We start from the raw sequence: 26,973 nt of genomic DNA, 5'->3' as shown, positions 1-26,973 counted from the left end.
CTGGATAAAACCGAAAGGGTTAGTGAGTGCCATGGTCCTGGGCTGTCTCACTGGGCAGTGGGGAGTGGTCACTGATGTGGAATAATTTTTTCTCTGCTATTTTCTCTCCCCAAAACGTAGTACCGTATTGTATAAATTAGGGAACAAGAATTAATAGATTGGGCAGTGGCCTAGTGGTTAGCAATGCTGCCTCACAGCGCCAGGGACCCAGGTTTGATTCCAGCCTTGGGTGACTGTGTGGAGTTTGCACATTCTCCCTGTGTCTGCATGGGTTTCCTCCGGGTGCTCCGGTTTCCTCCCACAATCCAAAGATGTGCAGGTTAGATGAATTGATCGTGCTAAATTGCCCATAGTGTTCAGGGATGTGTAGGTTAAGTGCATTAATTAAGGGTAAATGTAGAACATTAGGGTAGGGGAGTGAGTCTGGGTGGGTTACTCTTTAGAGGGTCATTGTGGACTTGTTGGGCCAAATAGCCAAATCACTGTTGTGCTTTCTGTGAATGTAATAGTAACTGTTACAGTCTATCAAATTTATCCAAATTCTTTGAAGAGGTAACCAGCAGGATGGATAAAGGAGAACCAGTGAATGTTATACATTTGGATTTTACAATACAGCATAGGAAGAGACCCTTCACCCCCCCCCCCCCCCCCCCCCCACCACCCCACCACCACCAGGTGTGCAGCAATTCTTAATCCTTATTTAAACCCACTAAATATTGCCCATGTGCAGTTTCTATCCCTCTGTTTGCCTCCCGTTCATGTGTCTATCAAGTTCCGCCTTAAATGTTGCGAATATCCCTGCTTGTTGAAACATATAAGATACTTAGAGGACTTGACAAAGTAGATGTGGAAAGGTTGTTTTCCCTTGTGGCAGAGTCTAGGACAAGAAGGTATAAAGAGTCATCCAGTTAAGATCACGATGAAGAGAATTTCTTCCCTCAAAGAGTTGTGAATCTGTGGAATTCTTTACTGCAGAGCCATGTAGAGGTTGGGATGCTAATATTAAATTAATAAGTTAATATTAATATTTTTATTAATTTAAGGGAACCAAGGGTTTTGGGGAAAAACAGGAAAGTGCATTTGAGATTTATTGGATCAGTCATGATTTCATTGAACTGTGGAGCAAACTCAATGTACCGAATGGCCAACATCTGCACTGATATCTAATGCTCTCACAACGTTGTCATTCTAACCCAGTTTATTGTTTCAGTTTCAATGTATAATTATAAATTAATTCATATTTTATGTTTGTAGATTTTTACGTCATGTTTCACAAAGCAACTCAGAAAATCGTGAAAGAAATTGACCCTTATGGTAGCACATTGATTCCTGCCGTAAGTCCCTATTTTTCCGATGACTTCAAGCCCCTGTACATCATCAGGAAAAAGGAGAGAACTTGGTTTTTCACAAAAGACAAATACATCCCGACATCCATCACACTGGCCGACATATTAAAGGATGGCAAAGATCTAGACATTGGTAACTGATTTGCTTTTTACTAATATTTCTCTGCACAAAGTGAAACAGAGTAATCAGATAAATACTCAGAAGCAATACGAATAAAATCACACTGTTGATTAGAATCACAAATGCACACATCTGACTCCTTGTAAAGAATACTAGCAATAAAAAGGGATGGTCAGGCTCTGATCCAAAGATCACTTCTGTTCTCAAGGTTCCTGACATAGAGTCACAAGCTGGATCCCAGTTTATTGCTTTCACAATGCTATCTCCTTCCTCTTTTATATGTTTTCTAGTTACCATTTACCTGGCAGTTTAAGCTGTTGTTTTATACTCTTACTACCCCTTCTTCATGCTGGATAATTGGATCAAGCAAAGCCGTGTTTTCACTTTGGTGCCTTGCTATAATATTTTACTGTTTATTTCAGTTTTACTATCACAGAGGACACTAGCTTATCCCCGGTAGAATAGTGTTGCAGAGCATTGGGTTCTCCACCATAAGGGCAGCCCGTGATGCCATTGGACTAGTAATCCACAACCCCAAGTTAATGTTCATAGAACATGGTTCAAGTCTCACCATGGTGGATGGTGAATTGTGGAATTCAGAGTGATAAGGTTATAGAATTGTATAGCACAGAAAGAGACCCTTCGAAACCACTCATCCATTTGGACCAGATCTCTGAAATTAATCCAGTTTGCCAGCATTTGGCCCATATCCCTCTAAACTCTTCCTATTCATGTACTCATCCAGATGCCTTTTAAATGTTGTTGTAATTATACCAGCCCCCTTCACTTCCTCAGGCAGCTCATTCCATGCATGCGCCACTCTCTGCATAAAAAGGCTCTTCATTAGGTCCCTTTTAAATCTTTCCCTCTCACCTGTGCCCTCTAATTTTGGACGAGCTATTAGATTAGATTCCCTACAGTGTGGAAACATGCCATTTGGCCCAACAAGTTCACACTGATCCTCCAAAGAGTGAGCCACCCTGACCCGTTTCCCTCTAACTAATGCGCCTAACCCTATGGACAATTTAACATGGCCAATACACCTAACCTGCACGTCTTTGGACTGTGGGAGGAAACCCATGCAGACACGGGGAGAATGTGCAATCACCACACAGACAGTTGCCAGTGGCTGGAACCGAACCCAGGTCCCTGGTGCTGTGAAGCAGCAGTGCTAATCACTGAGCTACTATGCCACCCATATAGTCGCAATCCTGCCATGGCAAATGTAAGACCAGTTTAAAATTTGGAATTAAAACATAGTTAGCTTAGTGACCACCATCTAACCACTGATTGTTGTAAAAGTTCATTTAATTCACTCATACCCTTTAGATTCAGAATTAGGTTTTTTGTGAGTCTTAACTGTCTTCTGGGCACTAAATGCTGACCTAACCAGTGATGCACACATTGGCACATTCTACGAATGAACACATTGGAATCAAGGCTCCCTATCTTTACCATTCAATTTGGGATAAGCCATGTAACCAGTGTTGCTGTATCACTGCTCCGTGTTATCATCACGATGCCACGAAGTAGCTCTTTCACTAAATCTCTTGACTAGGGTACTGTTGATAACACAGACACACAAATGGGATAGAAAAATGAGCCAGTGATGTGAATTCAAAAATTTTGTTTTGTAAAGAGTTTATGTAACTCTGTCAAACTATCAATGTCTTGAGACAGAAAACTGAAGAAGTTGAGGTGTCGGGCCACAGCGGGAAAAATGGCACAGGCTCTAATGGCCTGCTGTGCACACAAACTCAACACAACACTTCACTTACCCTGGAGAAGTATAGAACCTACAGGGATCAAATTAAAAAAGGAATAAGGAAATCAAAGAGAGGAAGTGAAAATATCTAGAAAGCAAGATAAAAGAAAATCAGAATATGTTTTATCTGTAGATAAAGAGCAAAAGGATAGTTAAGGAAAAAGTGGGACCTATCAGGGATGAAGAAGGAAATGTGTGAAGATGCAGAAGATATGGGAAGAATTTTAAATTATTTTTCCTCTCTGTGTATTCAAAGGAAAAGGATTATGTGGATATAGTAATGCAAGAGGAGCAGTGTGAAATATTGGACAAAATAATCATAACGAGAAAGGAAGTCATAGAGTCATACAGCACAGGAACAGACCCTTCTTGTCCATGCTGACCAATCTGATCTAGTCCCATTTGACAGCATTGGGCTCATATCCCCCTAAACCCTTCCTATTCATATACCCATCTAGATGCCTTTTAGATGTTGCAATTGTACCCACCTCCACCACTGGATTCCTCACAAATGGATAAGTTGCCAGGATCAGATGTATTGTTCCCTTGGATGTTGAAAGTGGTCAGGGAGAAAATAGCAGATGCTCTGAGGATTATTTTCAAATCTTCATGAGACACAGCCAATGGTCTGGAGGAATGCAAAATTTGGATCTATTGTTTAAAAATGGTAAAACGAAAATGCCAAAAATAATTCTCGGTCTGTTAGTCTTACTTCAGTGGTTGTCAAAGTGCTCAAATCAATCCTGAGAGATCGGATAAACTGTCACTTAGAAAGATATGGACTAGTCAGGGGTAGTTGTTAAGGAAAGGTCATGTCTTGCAAATTTGATTGAACTCTTTGAGGAAGTGACAAGGATGATCAGTGAGGGTTGTGCAGTGGATATTATATACTTGGACTTTAGTGAGACATTTGACAAGCTCCCATATAGCAGACTGGTCAAAAACGTAAAAGGCCATGGGATAAAGAGTAATGTGCTGAACTGGATCCAAAGTCGGCTTCGAATAGAGCAGAACATTCCTTAATTGCCAGTGACAGGAAACAAAGGATAACAGTCAATGGAATGGAGAGGTGTTTCAAGTGATGTTGGGACCCTTGCTGTCTGTTTTATACATTAATGATTTGGACTTGAATGTAGGGGGCACGATTGGGAAATTTGTAGATGGCACAAAAAAATTGCCATGCAGTGGAGAGTATAGAGGATAATCTCCAAAATGATATGGTTGGGTCAGTGGAGTGGGCAGAGAATGGCATTTGGAGTTCAGTTCTGGTAAGTGTGAGGTAATGTATTTACTAAGATCACAACAGTAAAAGGGAATATGCAATAAACAGGAATATAGTGAGAGGGGTAGAGGAAGTGAAAGATCTTGATGTGCAAGTGTACAGCTCCCTAAAGGTAGCAGGACAGGTGGATAAAATTGTAAAGAAGGCATATGGAATGCTATCCTTTATTGGAAGAAATATACAATACAAAAGTAAGGATATAATGATGAATCAGTATATGACACCAGTGAGACCACAACTGGAGTATTGTGCAGTTCTGGTTATCACATTACAGGAAGGATGTAATTGCTCTGGAGAGAGTGCAGCAAACATTTATTAGAATGTGGCCAGGGCTGGAGAACTGTCGCTATGAGGAGAGATTTGGGAGGTTGGGATTGTTTTCCTTGGATCAGAGAAGGTTGAGGGGTGACGTGATTGAGGTATACAGAGTGTGCGGGGGAGAGATAGAGTAGAAAATATGTTGCTGGAAAAGCGCAGCAGGTCAGGCAGCATCCAAGGAGCAGAAGAATCGACGTTTCGGGCATGAGCCCTTCTTCAGGAATGAGGAAAGTGTGTCCAGCAGGCTAAGATAAAAGGTAGGGAGGAGGGACTTGGGGGAGGGGCATTGGAAACGTGATAGGTAGAGAGATAGAGTAGACAGGAAGAACCTGTTTCCCTTGGTAGAGAGTTCAAACACCAGGAGTTATCAATTCAAACTAAGTGGCAGAGGATTAGAGGGGAATGTGAGGATTTTTTTATTTCTGGAGGATGATGGTTATCTGCAATTCGCTGTTGGAGGTTGAGGCAGAGATCCTAAATTCTTTCAAAAAGTCCCTGGATCTGCATCTGCTATTGGCCGTGTGCAGGACAATGGGATTAGAAAGGGCATCTGGGTGTCTTTGAGTTGGCACGAACAAGATGGGCCAAATAGCTCGTTTCTTCCTTTTACTGATTCTAACCATTTCCTGATTCTATGACAGCACTCTCAGTGTTTCCTCCAATCTGTTGCTGTAGTGAAATGTGACTGGATCTAAATATGAAGTGAATTTCTTTTAATTTCTCATCACTCAGCGTCCAAGACTAGATAATTACTAATCAATATGATCAGTGACAGTGCTAACAGAAGTTTATTGAACATGCCAAGATTGATTTTAGACCACAGTGTAGAACATACAGTAAAATACAGGTCATCTATTAAACACCCTTTCCAGTTCCATTTCTGTTGATTAAATGGAGATAAAAACCAGGTAATGGGTGGTGAGCTGATTTTTACACAGCAGTATGAAGTCAAAATTCTTCATCAAATTTGTTTCCATTAAATGTGTTCCATCAATCTCTGTCCTCCAGAGGGTGTTTAATTCTATACTGCAGGACAGTTGTTGGGGATCCTCAATCCTTCACTCAGGGCCATCTCCATGTAGAATTGATTGATTAATTTATTGTCACATGTACTGAAGTACAGTGAAAAGTTTTGATTACGACCATTGCAAGCAGGTTGTGGTAGTCAAGGATGTATATATCAAAAGACTTAGAAGCATGCAGGTGACATTGCACAGGACTACACAAGATCAGCATTATTTGAGGCTGCAGTCCATTCATCAGTCTAATAATGGCCAGGAAGAAGCTGCTCATGCATGTGTTCAGGCTTCTGTATCTTCTGTCTGATGGAAGAGGTTGGAGGAGAGCAATACCTCGGTGCACTGTGTGTTTGATGATGCTGGCAGCCTTTGTGCGACAGCAAGCTGCGTAAATGGAGTCCATGGATGGGAGGTTGGCTTCCGTGATGGTCTGGGCTGTGCACACTACCTTCTATAGTTTCTCACGGTCCTGGGCAGGGCAGTTGCCGTATCAGGCTGTTATGTTCCCTCACAGAATGCTCTCAATGCGCATCTGTAGACATTGGTGAGGGTCCTTACAGAAATGTGAAATTTCCTTAGCTTCCTGAGGAAGAAGAGGCATTGTTGTGCCTTCTTGACCGTTGCGTCTACGTGGGGAGTCCAGGACAGATTGTTGGTTCTCATGATGTTGTTCATCCTCTCAACTTCAGTTCCGTTGTCGCAGTTGGAGGCTTGTTCTCCTTCTTTCTTTCCAAAGTCAATGATCTTGTTAAAGTACCTATTTGAGATGGCTAAGAGAATCCCTGATGGACTCGATCTGTAAGTCTCTCTTAGTTCGTCTGGAGATCATACTCTGTGGTCATCTGGAATATTAAACTCTTACATACAGTTTAGTTTAAGTTATTACTTTTATTTACCAATGGCATCAATGTTACATTATAACATAGATACCTACAAGTCAGGGGTGAGCTAAGGTTCTGAAATCATTAGCAGAGTAGGGGTGCCAGCTCTTACCTCTAGGTGCTTTGTCAGGCTACTCCCCTGATTGCTGTAAAAAAGCTGTCTTTATACAGAATTTGGTATTTAAATTACAAAAACGCCACATGTCCTTAATCAGATAAGCAGCAGTAAAATGGCAAAAGTTTGCAGAGGAAACGAAACTCATTGACAGGTCTGTGTGTGCTTGACTAATTAAGTTACATGGACATCAAAGTGGGAATCCTGGATCAAGCCAGGCCAGATGGTCAATTGCTTTGGCTAGTGCATCATAACAAGAGACTAATTTAAACTATGTGGAAAAGGTCATGGGATCATCTCGCTCAGCTAACATGGCCAGTACCATTGTCTTACAAAATGGCTTTTTCTTTTAAAATCATCTTGGATTCCCAAATGCAACTAAGTTCATAACATTCCCAGATCTCAAGCTCCAGGGAACAACACACACCATGACAAGCCAGTATTCACTCAAGTCAGACCATAAAGAGTTCATTTCCACTAGCTTCTGTCCTGTCTGTCTGTCTGTCTGTCGATCTCTCTCTCTTTGTCCATTGAACCCTTCAGTCAGTGAATGTAATTTACAGAAGAATGTTTTCTCCCTCTCTCGCACATAATATTCAAGCTTGATTTTTTTTTTCTAGGATTGCAAAGCTCAACGTTTTGCAGCTATGGAGCGAGCAAGTCCATTTCTGGCGGTGTGGATGCCAGTGTGTGTACTGTCGATGCAGGAGTGCATGCATCAGGTGGTGTGGCTGACATCATATCTACTGTGGAAATGAAGAAGCGAGTAATCTCTGAGAAGATGCTGCTTGAGGCTACTAAGGACAGGTACTTTTATCTCAAACCCAAGTGAAGTAACTGGCACACGGAAACAAAGAGGGTTTTGTAATGGGGAATTTTTCCAGTTTGTCTCAGCTCCAAACTCTGCTGGGTGTCAGACAGTAGTGTGTAATAGCAGCCTTTTACAGACTCAAATAATGGATTTAGTTTTGAATTTACCATCAACCTATGTCCATTATCATGTATTTTGTAATTATTATTGGAATGTGTTTCACTTTGTAAACTATGTTTCTGTTATGCTGACTATTGTTGTAATAACTTTAAATATCTTAATTTGTTGGTTTAGATCAAAGCAGCCTTTGCCTCTCTGAATCTCTACCAGGGGCCATACTGCAATATTGTTCTGAGCATTTCATGTAGACACAAAGTTTCTCGTTATTTTCCATAAAGTGTTCATTATCCATATTTTTAATCATGTTGCAATATACCTCAAGAGCAGGTGGTGCTTGAACCCAGGCCTTTTAGCTCAGAGCTAGGGACATGATCACTGTGCCACAAGAGCCCAAATTTAGATGCATGAGTTTGAAATTGCACTACATTTCAAATTGGAAGGAGGAATCTCAGTGTCATGGCCGTGGGTTTTCAAAGTTAAAGTAATATCATCTCCTTCTTTATGAACATATTTTTTTCTGGAACAGATAAACCCTTTGTTGTTTTCCTTTCATCTTTCTCAGGAAGATTGACAGAGGACACATCTTTGTGAAAAAACTGCCTGAAGATATTTTTTATGTCATATCAGAAGTGGTGGAAACAGATAGACCATGTGATCTAAATAGCCTTTTCAAGGCGAAGGCAGGAGTGGCAGTCCCAACTGACATAATCAAGGGGAGTATAACTGTGCTGTATCACTGAGTCATAACTAACATGTTTGCAATGTTAATATATATGTAAATATAATGTGGTTGAGATTTTGAATTCATTACCTTTGAAAACTTTAGGATAACGTGATTTGAAGCCATGACTTCAAGTCTTATCATTGCTGTTGAGGAGTTTAACTTGTGTTCATTAAAAACTGAAGGAAAATAAACTTATGACAGTAATTGCGGTCATGAAATTACTCGACTTTTATAAAAATCCATTTGATTCTCAAACATCTTTTAGGAACAAATACCTGCTGTCCCTGACCAATTTGGTTTTTTTTTATTTTTTTTTTCTCTTTTTTTTGTAAACCCCACACTACTGCCTAACTGCGGTAGTGCTTATTTTTTCCCCCAGCACCCATGGTGTGTGTGTGCAGGTGTGAGACACAGTGAGAGACACAAAGTGCACGCATCTTTATTCAATTTCCACCACCAGGAAGATAGAAAAACACCCGGGTGGCCAGTGACAAGCACTGCCCTACACATCAAAGGGCAATGCTGTGTAATCAAAACAGTGAAGGGGAGGGTAGGGATTAAATCAAAATAGAGTTGGAGGGGGAAATAATGCACTCCACTCCCTGCGGCGCCCACCTCTCCCTGAACAACTCCAGGGTGTTGGTGGACACCGCGTGCTCCTTCTCCAAGGACACCTGGGCTTTAACGTAACCGCGGAAGTGGGGCAGGCAGTCGGCCCTAACGACCCCCTCCACGGCCCGCTGCCTCGACCTGTTGATGGCCAGTTTGGCCAGGCCCAGGAGCAGACCCACGAGGAGGTCTTCAGACCTGCCCTCCCTCCTCCGAATCGGGTGCCAATTTGGTTTATATGTGACTGTAGATCCACAGCAATGTCCTTGACTCTTAATTGTCCTCTGAGATGGCCTAACAAAACAGTCAGTGAATTGTGAAGGACAGTGAATGCTGATCTTGTCAGTGACGCCCATCTTCTCCCGATGCACAGTACAATCTGGCAAAAACGAAAAAAACAGAATCAGGACAAAAATAAATTTTAACATTTCACTCCTGATTGAGTAACATTTGCGGACTGAGAAAAGGTACTAAAATAAAATTATGAAAGAATAAGGCAAGTCGGATGGGTTTCTCTAGAGAAATGGCTCAAAGTTTGTTAATTTTCGATCTAACACAACTTTAATCATCGAGGTAAATCTTTCATCTGTTCTTTGACGGTTTATGTCCATTATTATTGTTAGTTGTGAAAAGCAGTGCATCACTAAGATGACAGATTTTCTCTGATATTTTTCCCAGTGATTGGTTCTGCCAGTTTTTTATCTGGCTGCTGTTCCTGCTGGAATGCTGCATTCCACACTGTAGCAACCATTCCCCTTTATGTTTCATTTCGGAATGATTCACTATAACATTCCCCGTTTCTCTAGTTTGCCAGATAAATGAAACTTCTTATTCCTGGTTACATTTTAGTAAGTCTTTTCTAAACCCTGTCTAATAATTTTGATTTGCCTGAGAATGCAAAATGATTAATTTGCAATATTAAGTATTGTCATTTTCTTCCTTGAACTAGGCTAAAGGAGGAGCTGATGTACGTTCAAAGCAGAATTTATCCTTCCGCGCTGGAACTACCATTGCTTTCAAAGTATCAAAACTGAGGATAACAGAGGATGACACCCTGGGTATGTAAAAGGGAAGAAAGGAATATGGAGAGCTGGCTACAGACTTTTCCAATAGTAAATTGCCTTATCAATGGCTAATTAAACATTCTTCAGCCATTTGTCCCATCGATGTGTATTCAATATTCAATGTCAATTTGGGATTTATATCTAGCCACATTTAGAAGCTTTTCTAAAATTGGTTCTCCCTCCTTCACTTGTTTTCTCTCATTTAAAACAAGTTTGTTAACACCTCCAGTAAGACTGCTTTGAGATTAATTTTAGATCAATTCAGACAAACCAAGCAACTCAGGTATTCTGTACACCTTTTAATATGCTACCAAACATATCTACTATTGACAAGCCAAGTAAAAGGTGATGTGGAATACCCTTCATTTGCGTGAATTGATACATCTCCAATGTTCCACATGAGCTTCAACACCCTCCAGGGGGGAGCTGTCCATTTGACCGGGGTCTCGTCCATCACTTTATACATCTACCTGTTCCACCAGTGGTGGACCTCAGCTCCTGCATACACTATCTGCAACTCAGCCTGGTTTCTTCAGCAGCAACTCTAAACACTACATCCTCTGCCAAGGACAAGGACAGCAGGAAAGAACATCATCTCCAAGTCACAGACTGTCTCAACTTGGATATATTCCAGCTGTCCTGCAACTCCTTATCCACCTTCATTGTAGAAGCACCTTCCAGACAACAAAATGAAATAGTTCAACAAGAAAGCTCACCACCAATTTCTTAGGGTGTCTTGGGATGGGCAATAAATGCTAGGCTTACCAATACAGCCTGAGAATTACTTTTGAAAAAAATGTATAAGTTAGTATTCTGAGTATGTAAAGATAATTGTCACTTTTTTTTTCTGGCTGTTCAGTGCATGATAGCAAGAAAAGTGGAGAACTAAAGAAGACAGAATAATTGGCCATGTGCCTATTTTCTGCCACTCCATCTGTATATCATCAGTTACCCAATTAACGAGGTTTAAAAATCTGAAACTTCTTTTTCTTTGTTCTTTCAGATATAGTTTGGGATGATTGGTTGAGAAGCCACTTAGGTAAATTAATTTTCTATTTCTTAATGCTCCAGTTTTGTGATTGTAAATATGTCACATATCCAAACTATATCTTGATGTCAAGGAAGTGTTCAATAACAAATGAAAAAGCTGGTGGCCAGTGAAGGTAATGTAGCATTTACTGATTTCCTTTATCTTGCAATGCAACAAGAATCTTCATGTTCGCTTTTTCAGAAAGTGGCATTTTTAATCAAAAATATTAGCAGTGTTATTATATAATTTTGCTTCACCGTATAAATGTTTTACCGTGAGTAATTAACTCTATAATACAATAAAAATGCTGTGTCCAATGCACATTGGGTGGAGTTTCCATTGCTTCTATGGGACTCCAATTTCCCCTAGAGTCACACTGGGAATTCCCCCTCTCCCACCAAGTAGATTCTTGTTTGCCTATCACATTTTAAAGGTCACATTTCCAAACAATTCTCCTAACAATTCTTAGAAAGTTGCTCTGAAATGAATATGCTCCAATGCAATGTGAACACTTTCACTCAGATGAATGATGCATGCAGCCATTCTATATTTTAGGAGGAATCAGAATTAAAGAAAGTGAGTAAATACCCATCCAGGAGCAGAGCATTACTTACTATGTCTAATCCTTGCTCTTTCAATCATATTATTGTTATTAAAAATCTCAATCCATTATTTATAATACATGCAGAACCAAAAATTACTTTTGCCCTTTGGGTAAACAGGGCACGAACTCACTGGATTATTATTTGGATTTTATGAGCAATTTGTCTTTTGAAATGTCAACAGTAATTCCTTTTTCCTTTTAGAATCGTTATACCAGACACCTGAGATTCCCCTCACAGAACTGACCAAACTGTCGAAGGACGTGAGCCAGTTATTCCTCAACACATTCCTTCAGATCCTTGGTAACAACGATAACCTTCCTGTTCTTGTGACAATGGTTCGTACCTTCTCAATTGTAAATTTACTGACTGTGCTGGCAAACCACATTTCTGTGGGTTATCATTTCCCTTCCTCGGGTTGATCATGACAAGAGATTCACTGTGGCAAATTGATTTGATTTGATGTGATTTACTGTCACGTGTACCTAAGTACAGTGAAAAGCTTTGTTTACAAGCAGTGCAGGCAGATCATAATAAGCAAGGACATACAGATCATAGGGACCAAATAAAACTTGGACAGGTTACATCACACAGGACATGCGCTAGGCAAGATCAACATTATTTGAAGTGGCGAGGAAATTACGTAGTCTGAGACTTTGAGTCTTGCTTCAAGAAGTTTTATTTTTCATGAATTCACGGAGAGGCTCCACAGTTGTCTCTGTCTCAACACTCTCTCGAGCTGAACAGTCAGCCTATACTATATACAATGATACAAACAACTTTGCTTACATTTCACACTTTGCAATAATTCAAGATATAGATAAGTACATTGCAGTTATCACCTTTGTTCTTTGATGTTGCTCAAGGATGGAGAAAATAACGAGCCAAAGATACACTCCCTATATTTTGTTAAATTATAACTACACAACCTCAATCTTTATCTCTAGCAGTATTCTTTCACTAAAGCTGTGAACCTGAGAGCCAAGATACCTTTTCCCTTGGTCAAGTATCCCATCATGCAGCAGTATGCCAAGTTCTTACTACTTCCACGTGAAGTTAGAGAGTCCATTCATCAGTCTAATACTGACAGGGAAGAAGTGATTCTTGAACTTGCTGGAGCGTGTTTTCAAGCTTCTGCATCTTCTCCCTGATGGAAAAAGAAAGTACTACAGGGTCTTTGATGATATTGGCAGACTTTCTGCAGCAATTACCCATGCAAATGGAGTTCATGGATGGAAGGTTGGCTTCCATGATGGTCTGGGCTGTGCATACGACTTTCTGTAGTTTTGTACGGTCCTGGGCAGAGCAGTTGCCGTATCAGGCCATTATGCACCAAGGCAGAATGCTTTCAATGGTGCATCTGTAAAAGTGGGTGAGGGTGCTTATGGACATGCCATATTTTCTGAGGCGCCTGAGGGGGTAAAGGCGATGAAGTGCCTTCTTGACCATTGCATCTACATGGGAATTCCAGGACAAGCTGTTGGTTATCGTCACTCCTCGATCACTTACCTTAGATAATTACATTTCACTAATTCAAAACCTACACCATTCACTCCTAATACCCAACTCTGACCAAGATCTGAATTCAGCTCCCATTCCTGGCAACATCCTAAACTACTCGTGGTCACTAAACTGAGAAAGCTCTGGATTGTGTTTAAAAAGCCATTAGATTCCTTCACCGAAATAGTAATTGGCTTTCATGACCATCCCCTGTCTCCCATTTGACCCATTTAGTTCCTTACAGTGTGATTTTGAAGCAAAGCAGATGACAGTAATTTGTTTCGGGGCTTTTCTTCTGTTTGTGAGTTCAGATGCAATACCAAAGGATCTCAGTTTCTGTCTGTGCAGGTGCTGATGAGCTGTGTAACTGCTATTTACAGATTCACTGCTGTGTAAATTTGATATCGAATAGAGTAATGTTACGTCTACTTTATCCTCAATTTTGTGTTTCAGGTACATTTTTGGAAGAATGTTCCTATTGTCCCTACAAGATTTCCCTTTCTCATCTATCACTACTAACATTCTCAGGGCTCATTAGGCAAGTTTAATGTCAAACTCTGAACAATTCTAGCCTGTGGGATTTTTGTCAGTTGCCACTGTCAAATTGATCTTACACATGATGTGGAGAAGCCAGTGTTGGACTGGGCTGGATAAAGTTAAAAATCACCAGGTTATAGTCCACAGCTACCTGATGAAGGAGCAGTATTCTGAAAGCTAGTGCTTCCAAATAAACATGTTGGACCATAACCTGGTGTTGTGTGATTTTTGATTTTACACAAATACCTTTAACATTCTGACAAAGACGATAACTGTTCATTAGGGATGACAGCAGTAGGACTAAATCACATTAGTTTGGCAAGATTGGGGAAGTTTGATTCTGCATCAGTCAATACAGTATCTCATTAGAGAATGCAGGATGCCAGCATTTCACGTCTGAATTTGGAAAGCATGCCAATTCCTGACATACTGTCCCTTGTCACTGTGTACTATTTCTGATGTTACCTCGTCCATGTCTCAACATTTTCAGCTTGACCAGATATGTGAAGGTTTCCAGCCCGACCTCCAAGTCCTGGAGCTGATGGAAGACGAGAATAGAGCCTGTGTAGAGAAACTGTTGGATCTGTTGGGAATTCGGAAGGTTGATCCACCGGGACAGCCCCTCACCTTGACACCCCATCAGAATGGAGTCATAAAGACTGTAAACATTTTCATCCAGTCACTCAATGGTATATTGCTTGTACACGTACTGCCTTATCTGTTCAGCTGTCTAGGTCCTCTGGCATTCCCTCTCTAAACCTCTCCTCCTCCTCCCTCTCTTTCTTTTAGACTTTGCTAGGAACTACCACTTTGACTAAGCTTTGGATGATATCTCCCTCTTCTAATGTGCATTATATAAATGCACATTGTATTCATTACTCCTAAATAGCTGATAGTAACCATTTCCTCTCCGAGCCACTCATCATCCTGACTGGAAATATGTTGCCAGTTCCTTCACTGTTGTTCGGTCAAAATCCTGGAGTTCCCTCCCTAAGGGCATTGTGGGTCAACCTATAGCATATGGACTGCAGCGGTTCAAGAAGGCAGCTCACCACCACCTTCTCAAGGGTAGATAGGGATGAACAATAAATTCATGAATGTTTCATGAATGACTAAAAGAAAAAGACAAGACTTCTGCAGAACGATGACTAACAATGATCAATTTGAAATGTCATGGAGTCTAAATCCAGGACAGTATCAAATCTGGTTTAACCATGAGAATCCTAATAAAGAGGAACAGGTGTAGGCCATTCATCCCCATCACCCTGCACCACCATTCAATAGCATCATGGCCGAACTTCCTACTTCATGTTCACTTCCTATTCTTTCCCATAACCCGTGATTCCCCTCCTGATCAAGAATATAAAATGATTTATAATACGCTGAACGTTTACTAGCACGTTTTTAAATGTATTCAAGAGATCTGACCCCATTTTCAATAACCAGAGAGCAGTAATCTTACTTGAAACTTTATTGCTGGAACAGCACAGCAGGTCAGGCAGCATCCAGGGAACAGGAGATTCGACGTTTCGGGCACAGGCCCTTCTTCAGGAATCTTACACCAACTTTGTCCCTAAACTTTTAAATTCCTATTGTTGAGACAGAAAGAGGGAGAGACACACACACATGTTAATCCACATTTATGCAAAATTCTTCCTGAAATAGGACAGTTAGCCAATTTTACAGGAGCCTAGCAATGGTTTCAGCCAGTCAACACACAAAATGCAGCAACTACTGTCAAACTGACCTTGAATTATACACAAACTCTCCCTCAATATAATGAAAACCAATAGCCTTAAAACAGCATAATCTAACTGCAAGTTAAGCTCACACAAAAGTTGTGATTATTATTTCCCCAACTTCATTCTCTTTTTGACACCATCCCTTGCACCAATTTGCTGTTCATCAATCAATTCTCTGAAGTGCTTTGCATCAAGTTACTTTCTTAAAGGTATATGTTTTTGTTGTTAATTATTCAATCCTCAATGTACAATGCAATGGATCCATCGTAGCAAAGTGCTCTGAATTATTCTGATTCCTTTCAGAACTGAATCCTGACACTTTAACCCTACTGGCTACTAGTGTTGAGATGAAGATTATATCCAGACAACTAAAGCTGGTAAGGAATACACTTTTGTGTTATTTCATCTCAGGTGAATGTGCAAGAAGAGAACAGAGAGACACAGACAGATTTGATTCCTGGAGGGTCACCAGGGTCAGAAACATTTTGGGGACCCAAATAAATTAGGCAAGATTTAGGAGCATAGGATGGGGAAGGAAATGCAGGGGATGGGCACAACTGAAATGTGGAGCTTATTCAAGGAACAGCTACTCCAGATCCTTGATAACTATACTTTAGTCAGGCGGGGAGGAAGTTGTTGGACACGGGAGCCATGGTTTACTAAGGAAGTTGAATCTCTTGTCAAGAGGAAGAAGAAGGCTTATGTTAGGATGAGATGTGATGGCTCCATTAGGGCACTTGAGAGTTACAAGTTAGCCAGGAAAGACCTAAAGAGAGAGCTAGAAGAGCCAGGAGAGGACATGAGAAGTTGTTGACGGATGGGATCAAGGAAACCCTAAGGGTTTCTATAGGTATACCAGGAACAAAAGAATGACTAGCATAAGATTAGGACCAATCAAGGATAGTAGTGGGAAGTTGTGTGTGGAGTCAGACGAGATAGGGGAAGTGCTAAATGAACACTTTTTGTCAGTACTCGCACTAGAAAAAGACAATGTTGTCGAGAATACTGAGGTACAGGCTACTAGACCAGATGGGATTGAGCTTCACAAGAAGGAGATGTTAGCATTTCTGAAAAGTGATAAATAGATAAGTTCCCTGGGCCGGATTGGACTTATCCTAGGATTTTCTGGGAAGCCAGGGAGGAGATTGCTGAGTCTTTGTCTTTGATCTTTATATCATCATTGTCTATGGGAATAGTACCAGAGGACTGGAGGATAGCAAATGTTGTTCCCTTGTCCAAGAAAGAGAGTAGACACAGCCCTGGTAATTATTGACCAGTGAACCTTACATCAGTTGTGGGTAAAGTATTGGAAAAGATTATAAGACATAGGATTCATAATCATCTAGAAAGGAATACGTTGATTAGGGATAGTCAACATGATTTTGTGAAGGGTAGGTTGTACCTCATACATCTTATTTAGTTACATAAGAAGCTGACAAAACAGATCGATGCGGATAAAGCAGTTGTGGTGTATATGGATTTCAGTGAGGCATTTGATAAGGTTCCCAGTGATAAGCAATTGCACAAAATATGGAGGCATGGGTTTGAGGGTGATTTAGCGGTTTGGATCAGAAATTGGATAGCTGATAGAAGACAGAGGGTGATGGTTGATGAGAAATTTTCATCCTAGAGTTCAGTTACTAGTGGTGTACTGCAAGGATCTGTTTTGGGGCTACTGTTGTTTGTCATTTTTAAAACGACCTGAATGAGGGCATAGAAGGATGGGTTAGTAAACATATGGATGATACTAAGTTCAGTAGAGTTGTGGATAGTGACAAAGGATGTTGTAGGTTATAGAGGGACATAGATAAGCTGTAAAGCTGGGCTGAGAGGTGGCAAATAGAGTTTAATGCAGAAAAGTGTGAGGAAATTCACTTTGGAAGGAGCAACAAGAATAAAGAGTACTGGGTTAATGTTAAGATTCTTGGTAGTGTAGATGAGCAGAGAGATCTTGGTGTCTGGATACATAGATCCTGGAAAGTTGATAGGGTTGTTAAGAAGGCATATGGTGTGTTAGCTTTTATTGGTAGAGGGATTGAAGTTTGGAACCAGGAGGTCAAGCTGCAGCTGTACAAAACTCTGGTGCGGCTGCACTTGGAGTATTGTGTACAACTCTGGACACCACATTATAGGAAGGATGTGGAAGCTTTGGAAAGGATTCAGAGGAGATTTATTGGGATGTTGCCTGGTATGGAGGGAAGGTTTTATAAGGAAAGGCAGAGGGACTTGAGGCTGTTTCTTTTGGAGAGAGGAAAGTTGAGAGGTGACTTCATTAACACATATAAGATCCTCAGAGGCTTAGATAATTTGGACAATGAGAGCCTTTGTCCTCGGATGGTGATGGCTAGCATGGGGGCACATAGCTTTTAATTGAGGGGTGATAGATATAGGACAGATGTCAGAGATAGTTTCTTTACTCAGAGAGTGGTAGGGTCATGGAATAACTGCCTACAACAGTTGTGGACTCACCAACTTTAAGGGCATTTAAATGGTCATTGGGTAGGCATATGAACGAGAATGGAATAGTGTAGCTTAGATGGGCTTCAGATTGGTTTCACAGGTCAGCGCAACATCGAGGGCTGAAGGGCCTGTACTGCGCTATAATGTTCTATGTTCCTTACACAAACATCAGGTATGGGGTTAGTTACAATGACAAAAAGGAGTTTAGCAAAAAAGACAGTTGAGGAACAATGGCAGATATTTAAGAAAATAGTTTGCGACTCACAGCATAGATATACCTCTGATGTGTGAGGGAGAGGGATTCTCAGAAGGGTAAGATCTACCAAAAATCAAACAGTGAAAAAATAAAGGAAGGGTGAAAACTATCAAGTAATATGGAATCAGACAGTCAGGGCTTCTTGAAATATATAAAAAGGAAAAATGGGGTCAGAGTGAACATCGGTCCCATATAGAATGAAGTTGGCCAAAGGCTGAGGTGACATGGTGGCTCAGTGGTTAGCATTACTGCCTCACAGTGCCAGGGACCTGGGTTCGATTCTAGCCTCAGGTGACTGCTTGCGTGGCGTTTGCACTTTCTTCCCCGTGTCTGCGTGGGCTTCCTCCGGGTGCTCCGGTTTCTTCCCACAATCCAAAGATGTGCAGGTTAGGTGAATTTGCCATGCTAGATTGCTAATGGTGTTTAGGGATGTGTAGGTTAGGTACATTAGTCAGGGGTAAATGTAGAGTATAGGGTTTGGGTGGGATATTCTTTGGAGGGTCAGTGTGGACTTCGGAGGGCCTTTTCCGCACTGTAGAGATTCTATGATAACAGTGAAGAGCTCAGAAATGGCAGAAGAGTTATGAAATACACTACATCAGACTTCATAGTCAGTGCAGCATTCTGAGAATAACAGTTCATCAAAGCCACGGTGGATGGAAATAAAGAATAGCTAAGGAAACTAATTGGAATAAACAACAATATTTCTCCTCAGCTTGATTGGATTCATTTTAGGATTTTAAAGGAAATAACTGCATAGATGGAGGATGCACAGGTAGGAAGCTTTCAAGAATCCTTTTTAAAAAATCTCACATAGTTCTATAACCTGGTGTTGTGTGATTTTTGTACACACCAGTCCAACACTGGCATCTCCAAATCAAGAATCTTTTGGATCAGGTCCCAGATGATTGGAAAACTGGCAATGTAACACTTCTATTAAAAAAAGAAGGGAGACTAAAAGCAGGTAACTAAAAGTGAGGAAATTTAACATCTGTCATTGAGAAATGTTAGATTCCTATTATAAAGGATGTAATGAAATGTATTAGAGTCAGCATGGATTCATGAAGGGGAAATTATGCCCAAAGGTCATATGAAGAGATAACAGCAGGGTAGATAAAAGGAAACCAGTAGGTATAATATATTTGAAATTCCATAAGGTGTTCAATAAGGTACCAGTCATAAAGTTATTTAATAAGATAAGAGCCCATGGTGTTAGGAGTAGTATATTAGTATGGCTAGAGAATTGGCTAACCAGTAGAAGACAGAGAGTTGGAGTAAAGGAAGCATTTTCAGGATAGCAATCTGTAACTAGTGGAGTGTCACTGGGTCCAGTGGAGGACCACAATTATTTACAATATGTATTAATGACTTGGGAAGGGAAGATACTGTAGCCAAGATTGAAGATGACTCAAAAAAGGTGGTAAGGCAAGTTGTGAGGATGAAACAGGAGTCTACAGAGGGATAGAGACAGATTGTGAGTGGGAAAAGACTTATATTGAATAAAATGTGAAAAAATAATGTTATGTGCTTTGACAAGAAGAACAGGGTGATGAATATTATATAAATGGGGAAAGACTGCAGGAAGAGAGATTTCTGTAACTTTTTGAATGAATTACAAAAAGCTGGCATAATGTTCAGCAGGTAACAGGGAAGGAAATGGAACATTAGCCTTTATTTCAAAGTGACTAGTGCATAAAAATAAAGTTTTGCAAAAGCTATACAAGGTACTAATCAGACCACACCGGAAATACTGTGAATGTCTTTGGTTCCCTTATCTAAGGTAGGTTATGCTGGCATTGGAAAAGTCCAGGAAAGGTTCACTGGATTGATTGTGGGTCATAGAGTCATAGAGATGTACAGCACAGAAACAGACCCTCCGGTCCAACTCGTCATGCTGACCACATATCCCAACCCAATCCAGTCCCACCTGCCAGCACCTGGCCATAGCCTTCCAAACCCTTCATATTCATATACCATCCGGATGCCTTTCAAATGTTGCAATCATACTAGCCTCTAACTCTTCCTCTGGCAGCTCATTCCATACACATACCACCCTCTGCATGAACAAGTTGCCCCTTAGGTCTCTTTTTTTTAGATTAGATTACATTACAGCGTGGAAACAGGCCCTTCGGCCCAACAAGTCCACATCAATCCGCCGAAGCGCAACCCACCCATGCCCCTACATTTACCCCTTACCTAACACTATGGGCAATTTAGCATGGCCAATTCACCTAACCTATTTTATATCTTTCCCCTCTCACCCTAAACCTATGCCCCTCACCCCAGGGAAAATACTTTGTCTATTTATTCTATCCATGCCCGTCATGATTTTATAAACCTCTGTAAGGTCACCCCTCAGCCTCCGACGCTCCAGGGCAAACAGCCTATTTAACCTCTCCGTATAGCTCAAATCCTCCAACCTTGGCAACATCCTTGTAAATTTTTTCTGAACCATTTCAAGTTTCTCATCATCTTTCTGATAGGAAGGAGACCAGAATTGCAAAGCAATATTCCAAAAGTGGCCTAACCAATGTCCTGTACAGCCGCAACTCCTGTACTCAATACTCTGACCAATAAAGGAAAGCATACCAAACACCTTTTTCACTATCCTATCTTCCTGAGAGTCCACTTTCAAGGTGCTATGTACCTGCACTCCAAGGTCTCTTTGTTCAGCAACACTCCCTAGGCCCTTACCATTAAGTGTATAAGTCCTGCTCTGATTTGTTTTCTCTAAATGCAGCACCTCACATTTATTTAAATTAAACATCATCTGCCACTTCTCAGCCCATTTACCCATCTGATCAAGATCCTGTTGTAACTTGAGGTAACCGTCTTCGCTGTCCACTACACCTCCAATTTTGGTATCATCTGCAAACTTACTAACTATACCTCTTATGGTCACGTTCCAAATTATTTATATAAATGACAAAAAGTAGTGGATCCAGAACCGATCCTTGTGGCACTCCACTGGTCACAGGCCTCCAGTCTGAAAAACAACCCTCCACCAACACCCTGTCTTCTTCCTTTGAGCCAGTTTTGTATCCAAATGGCTAGTTCTCCCTGTATTCCAGGAGATTTAACCTTGCTGACCAGTCTCCCATGGGGAACCTTGTCAAACACCTTACTGAAGTCATATAGATCATGTCCACCACTCTGCCATTATCAAACCTCTTTGTTATTTCTTCAAAAACTGGATAATGAAGGGTTTTTTTTATAAGGAGATGCTGAGTAGGTTGGGCCTGTACTCATTGGAATTTAGAAGAATCAGAGGAGACCTTACTAAAACATAGAAGAATATTAGGGGACTTGACACGGTCAATGCAGAGAGGATGCTTCCCCTCATGGGAGGATCTCGTACCAGAATGTATTAGCTCAGAGTGAATGGCCCCCCATTTTGTACAAAGGTGAAGAGGATATTTTTCTCTTAGCAAGTAGCAAGGAACCCGAAGCTCAGGATAGTTTCTGCAGTCAGAATGTAGGTGTTCTGTGAAGGAGTAGTTCTGCTATTTCAACACATCACTGTGTTCCCTGGCCAACATCTCTGGCTCAGGGTGGCTGCACTGCTCCAGTGAAGCTCAGTACAATCTGGGTATTTTCTGTTTGGGGACCCTGTAGCCTTCTCGAATCAGTATCGTGTTCACCAGTTTTAGAGATTGTTACCTTCTCGCATGCCCTCACCCCAAACCCCACAGTCCGGGCCCTGTCATCACACGAGCTGCTCCCACCAACAACCCATCATCAGCCCTCATGGTCCTCATTAGCAGCTACTCATTCTCCCAGGCTGACCTTTAGACATGCCTTTCTTTGCTATATTTTTCTCTCTTTCTGGACTCCATTTCCAAATATCATGTACACCTTCCGCTACCCCCCACTCATCTTCATCATGTACCAACTTTTCCTAGCTACAGTCAGTTATGAAGAAGGGCTACTGTATCCAAAATGTTAATTCTGCTTTGTCTCTTCAAATGCTGCCTAACATGCTGAGTTTTCCCAGGAATTCCTGTTTTTGTTTCTGGTTTCCAGACCCACTTTTTGTTTTGTCTGAGCAATGCTTGTTGCTTTACCATGTTATTCTCCATTCTTCACGGAACTGAACCACCCAACTCTGAGTATAAGGTTCTGGATTTTCCTCCTCCTCAGATGCTGCCTGAACTGCTGTGCTTTTCCAGCACCACTCTACTCCAGTATCAGGTCCTGTGCAAAGGCTGCAACTGTCCACATCTCACAAACTGTGATACAGCATTCAGACTTGGTTTGTGTGTGTCCCAAGCAAGAGAGAATGAAATTCAATCAATCAGAATTCTTGTTCTGAATTGCTGAAACCTCTTGGATGGTAAATGCAGGTGCGTGCACATGTGTGCATGCATTTGGACATTTTGTGATATAGATTCAGTCAGGACTTCCACAGATAATTAGAGTCATTGAGTCACACAGTACGGAAACTGACCCTTCGGCCCAACTCGTTCATACCGACCAGGATTCCTGAACTAGTCCCGTTTGACTGTGATTGGCCCATATCCCTCTAGACTATTCTTATCTATGTACCTGTCCAAATGTCTTTTAAATGTTGAAATTGTACCTGCCTCTACCACTTCCTTTGGCAGCTCATTCCATTTTCACAACACCCTCTGAGTGAAGAAGTTGCCCCTCAAGTCACTTTTAAATCTTTCCCCTCTCACCTTAAACTGATGCCCTCTAATTTTGGACTCCCCTGCCGTGGGGAAAAGTCCTTGGCTATTCCCCTTACCTATGCCCCTCATGATTTTATAAACCTCTATAATGTCAGTCTGCTAGCTCTAGGCATTCAAGTCTCAGCCTATCCAGCCTCTTCTTTATAACTCAAACCTTCCAGCCTAGGTGGCATCCTTGTATATCTTCTTTGCACCCTTTCCAGCTCAATAAGGTGGCACAGTAGTTAGCACTGCTGCCTCACAGCGCCAGAGACTCAGGTTCAATTCCTGCCTCAGGCAACTGTCTGTGTGGAGTTTGCACTTTCTCCCCGTGTCTGTGTGGGTTTCCTCTGGGTGCTCCAGTTTCTTTCCACAGTCCAAAAATGTGCAGGTTAGGTGGATTGGCCATGCTAATTTGCCTGTACTGTTAGGTGAAGGGGGGAATGAGTCTGGGTGGGTTGCTCTTCGGAGGGTCGGTGTGGACTTGTTGGGCCGAAGGGCCTGTTTCCACACTGTACGTAATCTAATCTAACATCCAAATTATGAAGAATCTGCTTTTGAGGGAGACACTCAAAAGCAACTGGCACCGATATAATTATCTTGCAACAGTGCACAACAGGGAAGGAGCAAACTATCACAGCAGGAATGGCAGTTAACAAGGATTTGATTACTTGCACAGATCATTGGAAGATCCCACTCTTAATCCTTTAAGCTTCTAAGGAGAAGGAAAGTTATATGCCGTGTTACCCAATCCTTGTCTTTAGTTAATTGCTCTGCAGTTTATATACTGTATGATTGATATGATCAGTACAAAATACTGTGACAATCTTTTTAATGGAACAGGTTGAAGACAGAATAAAAGAAGACAAACTAAAAGATTTTATTCAAATTTGTTTTTCAGGTGGAAAAGGTTGAAAAAAGATTTTTCGAATGTCCCACATTTCAAGTGCAAAACAACCCAGCTGAGGAGACTCTCGAGACCCTGGCCCTTCAGTTCACAGAGAGCGAGTTTGAAATAACTCAGAGGATCCTGGAAGAATTTGGATTTCACCTAAAGAGAGAAAACGCTTCAATCTCATGTGAAATGAAGGACAGAAATGAAGATATGTTCTGTTCCATCTTTGCTGCTCTGAGCGTTCTCAAAGCTTTAGATGACCGAGTAAAGATGTAATGATTTACATCGGTCAGCCATATTCCTTGATGATTTACCCCTTCTCCTTCCAGTTATCTCCCTGCTAACCCAAGGCTGCGTCCTGTTTCTAGGAGAAAGTGAGGTCTGCAGATGCTGGAGATCAAAGTTGAAACTTTATTGCTGGAACAGCACAGCAGGTCAGGCAGCATCCAGGGAACAGGAGATTCACGAGCCTGTGCCCGAAACGTGAATCTCCTGTTCCCTGGATGCTGCCTGACCTGCTGTGCTGTTCCAGCAATAAAGTTTCAACTCCTGTTTCTATCCTTGAATGAAGGCAAAATACTGCACATGCTGAAATCAAAATCCAACACATCATCTGTTAACGTTTCATATCCAGTGCGACCTTTCTTCAGAACATTCTCTTTTCTCTCTCTTTAAGAATTTGTTGATGGCAAAAGAAGCTTTTCATGTTTTGTGCTTGCTTATGTCTGTGAAGAACTATAAAGTACATATTTCAAACAGCACTCTGCGATGGAAGTTGGGAATGTTACTGCACTTTGCTGTACCACCTGAAACCTGTTTTAATAAAGCTTGTTGGAAACAAAATACTTTATATTCACAGAGTGTCTTTGACAATATTAGAACATTTCAAAGATCTGTGAAACTTCTTAAATATTTGGGCTGAGTCTGGATGGGATAGTCTTTAGAGAGTTGGTGTGTACATGATGAGCCAAATGGCCTGTTTCCACATTGTAGGGATTCTATAATTGAACTCTCACAAATGGTACATGATAACGAACAGGCCATGTGCCTTCTCATTATGGAAAAAAGTATTGGCTAATATTTCCTTCATGGTTTAATGGGAAGGTGTGCATAGCAACAACAATTTGCCTTTGTGTGGCACTATATGTAACAAAACATACCAAGGCATACCTGAACTATTGTTCAGCAAACGTTGGTCCAAGGGCAGAAATGTTAAGATAGATCGAATGGTTTGCAATTTCCTGATGAAGGGCTTTTGCCCAAAATGTCGATTCTCCTGCTCCCTGGATGCTGCCTGGCCTGCTGTGCTTTTCCAGCACCACACTCGTGACTCTGATCTCCAACATCTGCAGTCCTCACTTTCTCTTAACTGAATACCAGAGGCTGTGATCCAGAAAACTGTAGATGTAGATAACAACTGTAGGTTGAAGGAAGCAAAGGAGGAACAAGAGCCCAGAGCTGGAGGAGTACAAAGTTTTGAGACATCTGAAGGGCTGGCAGACCCACAGAGATAGTGAAGAAAGAGACCATACAGTGATTTGAACAAAGGATCAAGAACTCTTAACTGGCCTTTATGTCTGACCACCTTGTTGGTTTCGAGAGTCTGGAGACAGTACGTTCCTGTTAGGGTGAAGGGCAAAGCTGGGAGGTATAGGGAATCCTGGATGAGTAGAGAAATTGAGGTTTTGGTCAAAAAGGAAAGAAGGAAACATTTGTCAAGTACAGGCAGCAGGGATCTAGTAGATCCCTAGAAGAGTATAAGGCAGTAGGAGTATTCATAAGAGGGAAATCAGGAGGGCATGAGATAACTTTAGCAAATAGTGTTAAGGAGAATCCAAAGGATTTCTACAACTACATTAAAGACAAAAGAGTAACTAGGGAGAGAATAGGGCCCCTTAAAGATCAGCAAGGCTGACTATGTGTGGAAGCTCAGGAGATGGGGGAGATAATAAACAAGTATTTTGCTTCAGTGTTTACTTTAGAGAAGGATATGGAAGACAGAGAATGTGGGGAGCTAGATAATGACATCTTGGAAAAGGTCCATGTTACAGCAGAAGAGGTGCTGGATATCTTAAAATGTATAAGGGTGCATAAATTCCAAGAACCTGATCAGGTGTAATCGAGAAATCTATGGGAAGCTCAGTGATTGCTGTCCCCTTGCTGAGATATTTGTATCATTGATAGCTACGGGTGAAGTGCCAGAAGACTGGAGGTTGGCTAACGTGGTGCCACTGTTTAAGAAAGGTGGTCAGGACAAGCCAGGGAATTATAGACCAGTGAGGCTGACATCTGTGGTGGGCAAATTGTTGGACTCCTGAGGGACAAGACTTACATGTATTTGGAAAGGACTGATTAGGGATAATCAACATGATATTGTGGGTGGGAAATCATATCTCACAAACTTGATTGAGTTTTTGAAGAAATCCCAAAGAAGATTGATGAGGGCAGAGTGGTGGATGTGATTTACATGGACTTGAGTAAGGCATTTGACGAAGTTCCTCATAGTAGACTGGTTAGCAAGGTTAGATCTCATGGAATACAGGGAGAACTAGCCATTTGAATACAGAACTGGCTCAAAGGTGGAAGACAGAGGGTGGTGGTGGAGTTGGTTTTTAGACTGGAAGCCTGTGACCAATGGTGTACTGCAAAATTTGGTGCTGTGTCCACTGTCTTTTGTTATATTTATAAATGATTTGGATGTGAACGTAGGAAGTATAGCTACTAAGTTTGCAGATTACACCAAAATTGAAGATGTAGTGGACAGCAAAGAAGGTTACCTCAGATTACAATGGGATCTTGATCAGATGGGCGAATAGGGTCGCAGATGGAGGTTAATTTAGATAAATGCGAGGTACTGCATTTTGGAAAGGCAAATCAGGGCAAGAGTTATACACTTAATGGTAAGGTCTTGAGGAGTGTTGCTGAACAAAGAGACCTTAAAGTGCAGATTCATTGTTCCTTGAAAGTAGAGTCGCAGGTGGACAGGATAGTGAAGAAGGTGTTTGGTATGCTTTCCTTTATTGGTCAGTGCATTGAGCATAGGAGTTGGAAAGTCATGTTGTGGCTGTATAAGACATTGGTTAGGCTGCATGCAATTCTGATCTGC

General features: G+C 41.3%; 1 protein-coding gene across 1 annotated transcript; it reads left to right on the top strand.

Moving 5' to 3' along the window:
- The first annotated feature begins 1,260 nt into the window (after nucleotides 1-1,260).
- Nucleotides 1,261-24,301, top strand: LOC148141746 (gasdermin-A3-like). The gene is made up of 9 exons (XM_087977782.1): nucleotides 1,261-1,479; nucleotides 7,468-7,654; nucleotides 8,341-8,492; nucleotides 10,062-10,169; nucleotides 11,179-11,214; nucleotides 12,012-12,145; nucleotides 14,335-14,533; nucleotides 15,890-15,963; nucleotides 23,874-24,301. The coding sequence occupies exons 1-9, from the start codon at nucleotides 1,266-1,268 to the stop codon at nucleotides 24,141-24,143; spliced, it is 1,374 nt and encodes a 457-aa protein (XP_087833908.1). The 5' UTR covers nucleotides 1,261-1,265; the 3' UTR covers nucleotides 24,144-24,301.
- The last annotated feature ends 2,672 nt before the right edge of the window (nucleotides 24,302-26,973 follow it).

The sequence above is a fragment of the Chiloscyllium plagiosum genome, unplaced genomic scaffold (genome assembly GCF_037043375.1).
Source record: "Chiloscyllium plagiosum isolate Xiang-an unplaced genomic scaffold, Cpla_swu_hap1 HiC_scaffold_32, whole genome shotgun sequence".
NCBI classification, from domain to species: domain Eukaryota; kingdom Metazoa; phylum Chordata; class Chondrichthyes; order Orectolobiformes; family Hemiscylliidae; genus Chiloscyllium; species Chiloscyllium plagiosum.
The sequence above is the reverse complement of the archived record's forward strand: the minus strand, read 5'-3'. Positions and strand labels throughout refer to the sequence as shown.

Excerpts from the sequence above, each read along its gene's own strand:
- LOC148141746 (XM_087977782.1), top strand. The coding sequence starts at position 1,266 with ATGTTTCACAAAGCAACTCAGAAAATCGTGAAAGAAATTGACCCTTAT. Across the intron at positions 7,655-8,340 it reads CTTGAGGCTACTAAGGACAG|GAAGATTGACAGAGGACACA; the intron begins GTACTTTTATCT and ends CATCTTTCTCAG. Across the intron at positions 15,964-23,873 it reads TATCCAGACAACTAAAGCTG|GTGGAAAAGGTTGAAAAAAG; the intron begins GTAAGGAATACA and ends TTTGTTTTTCAG.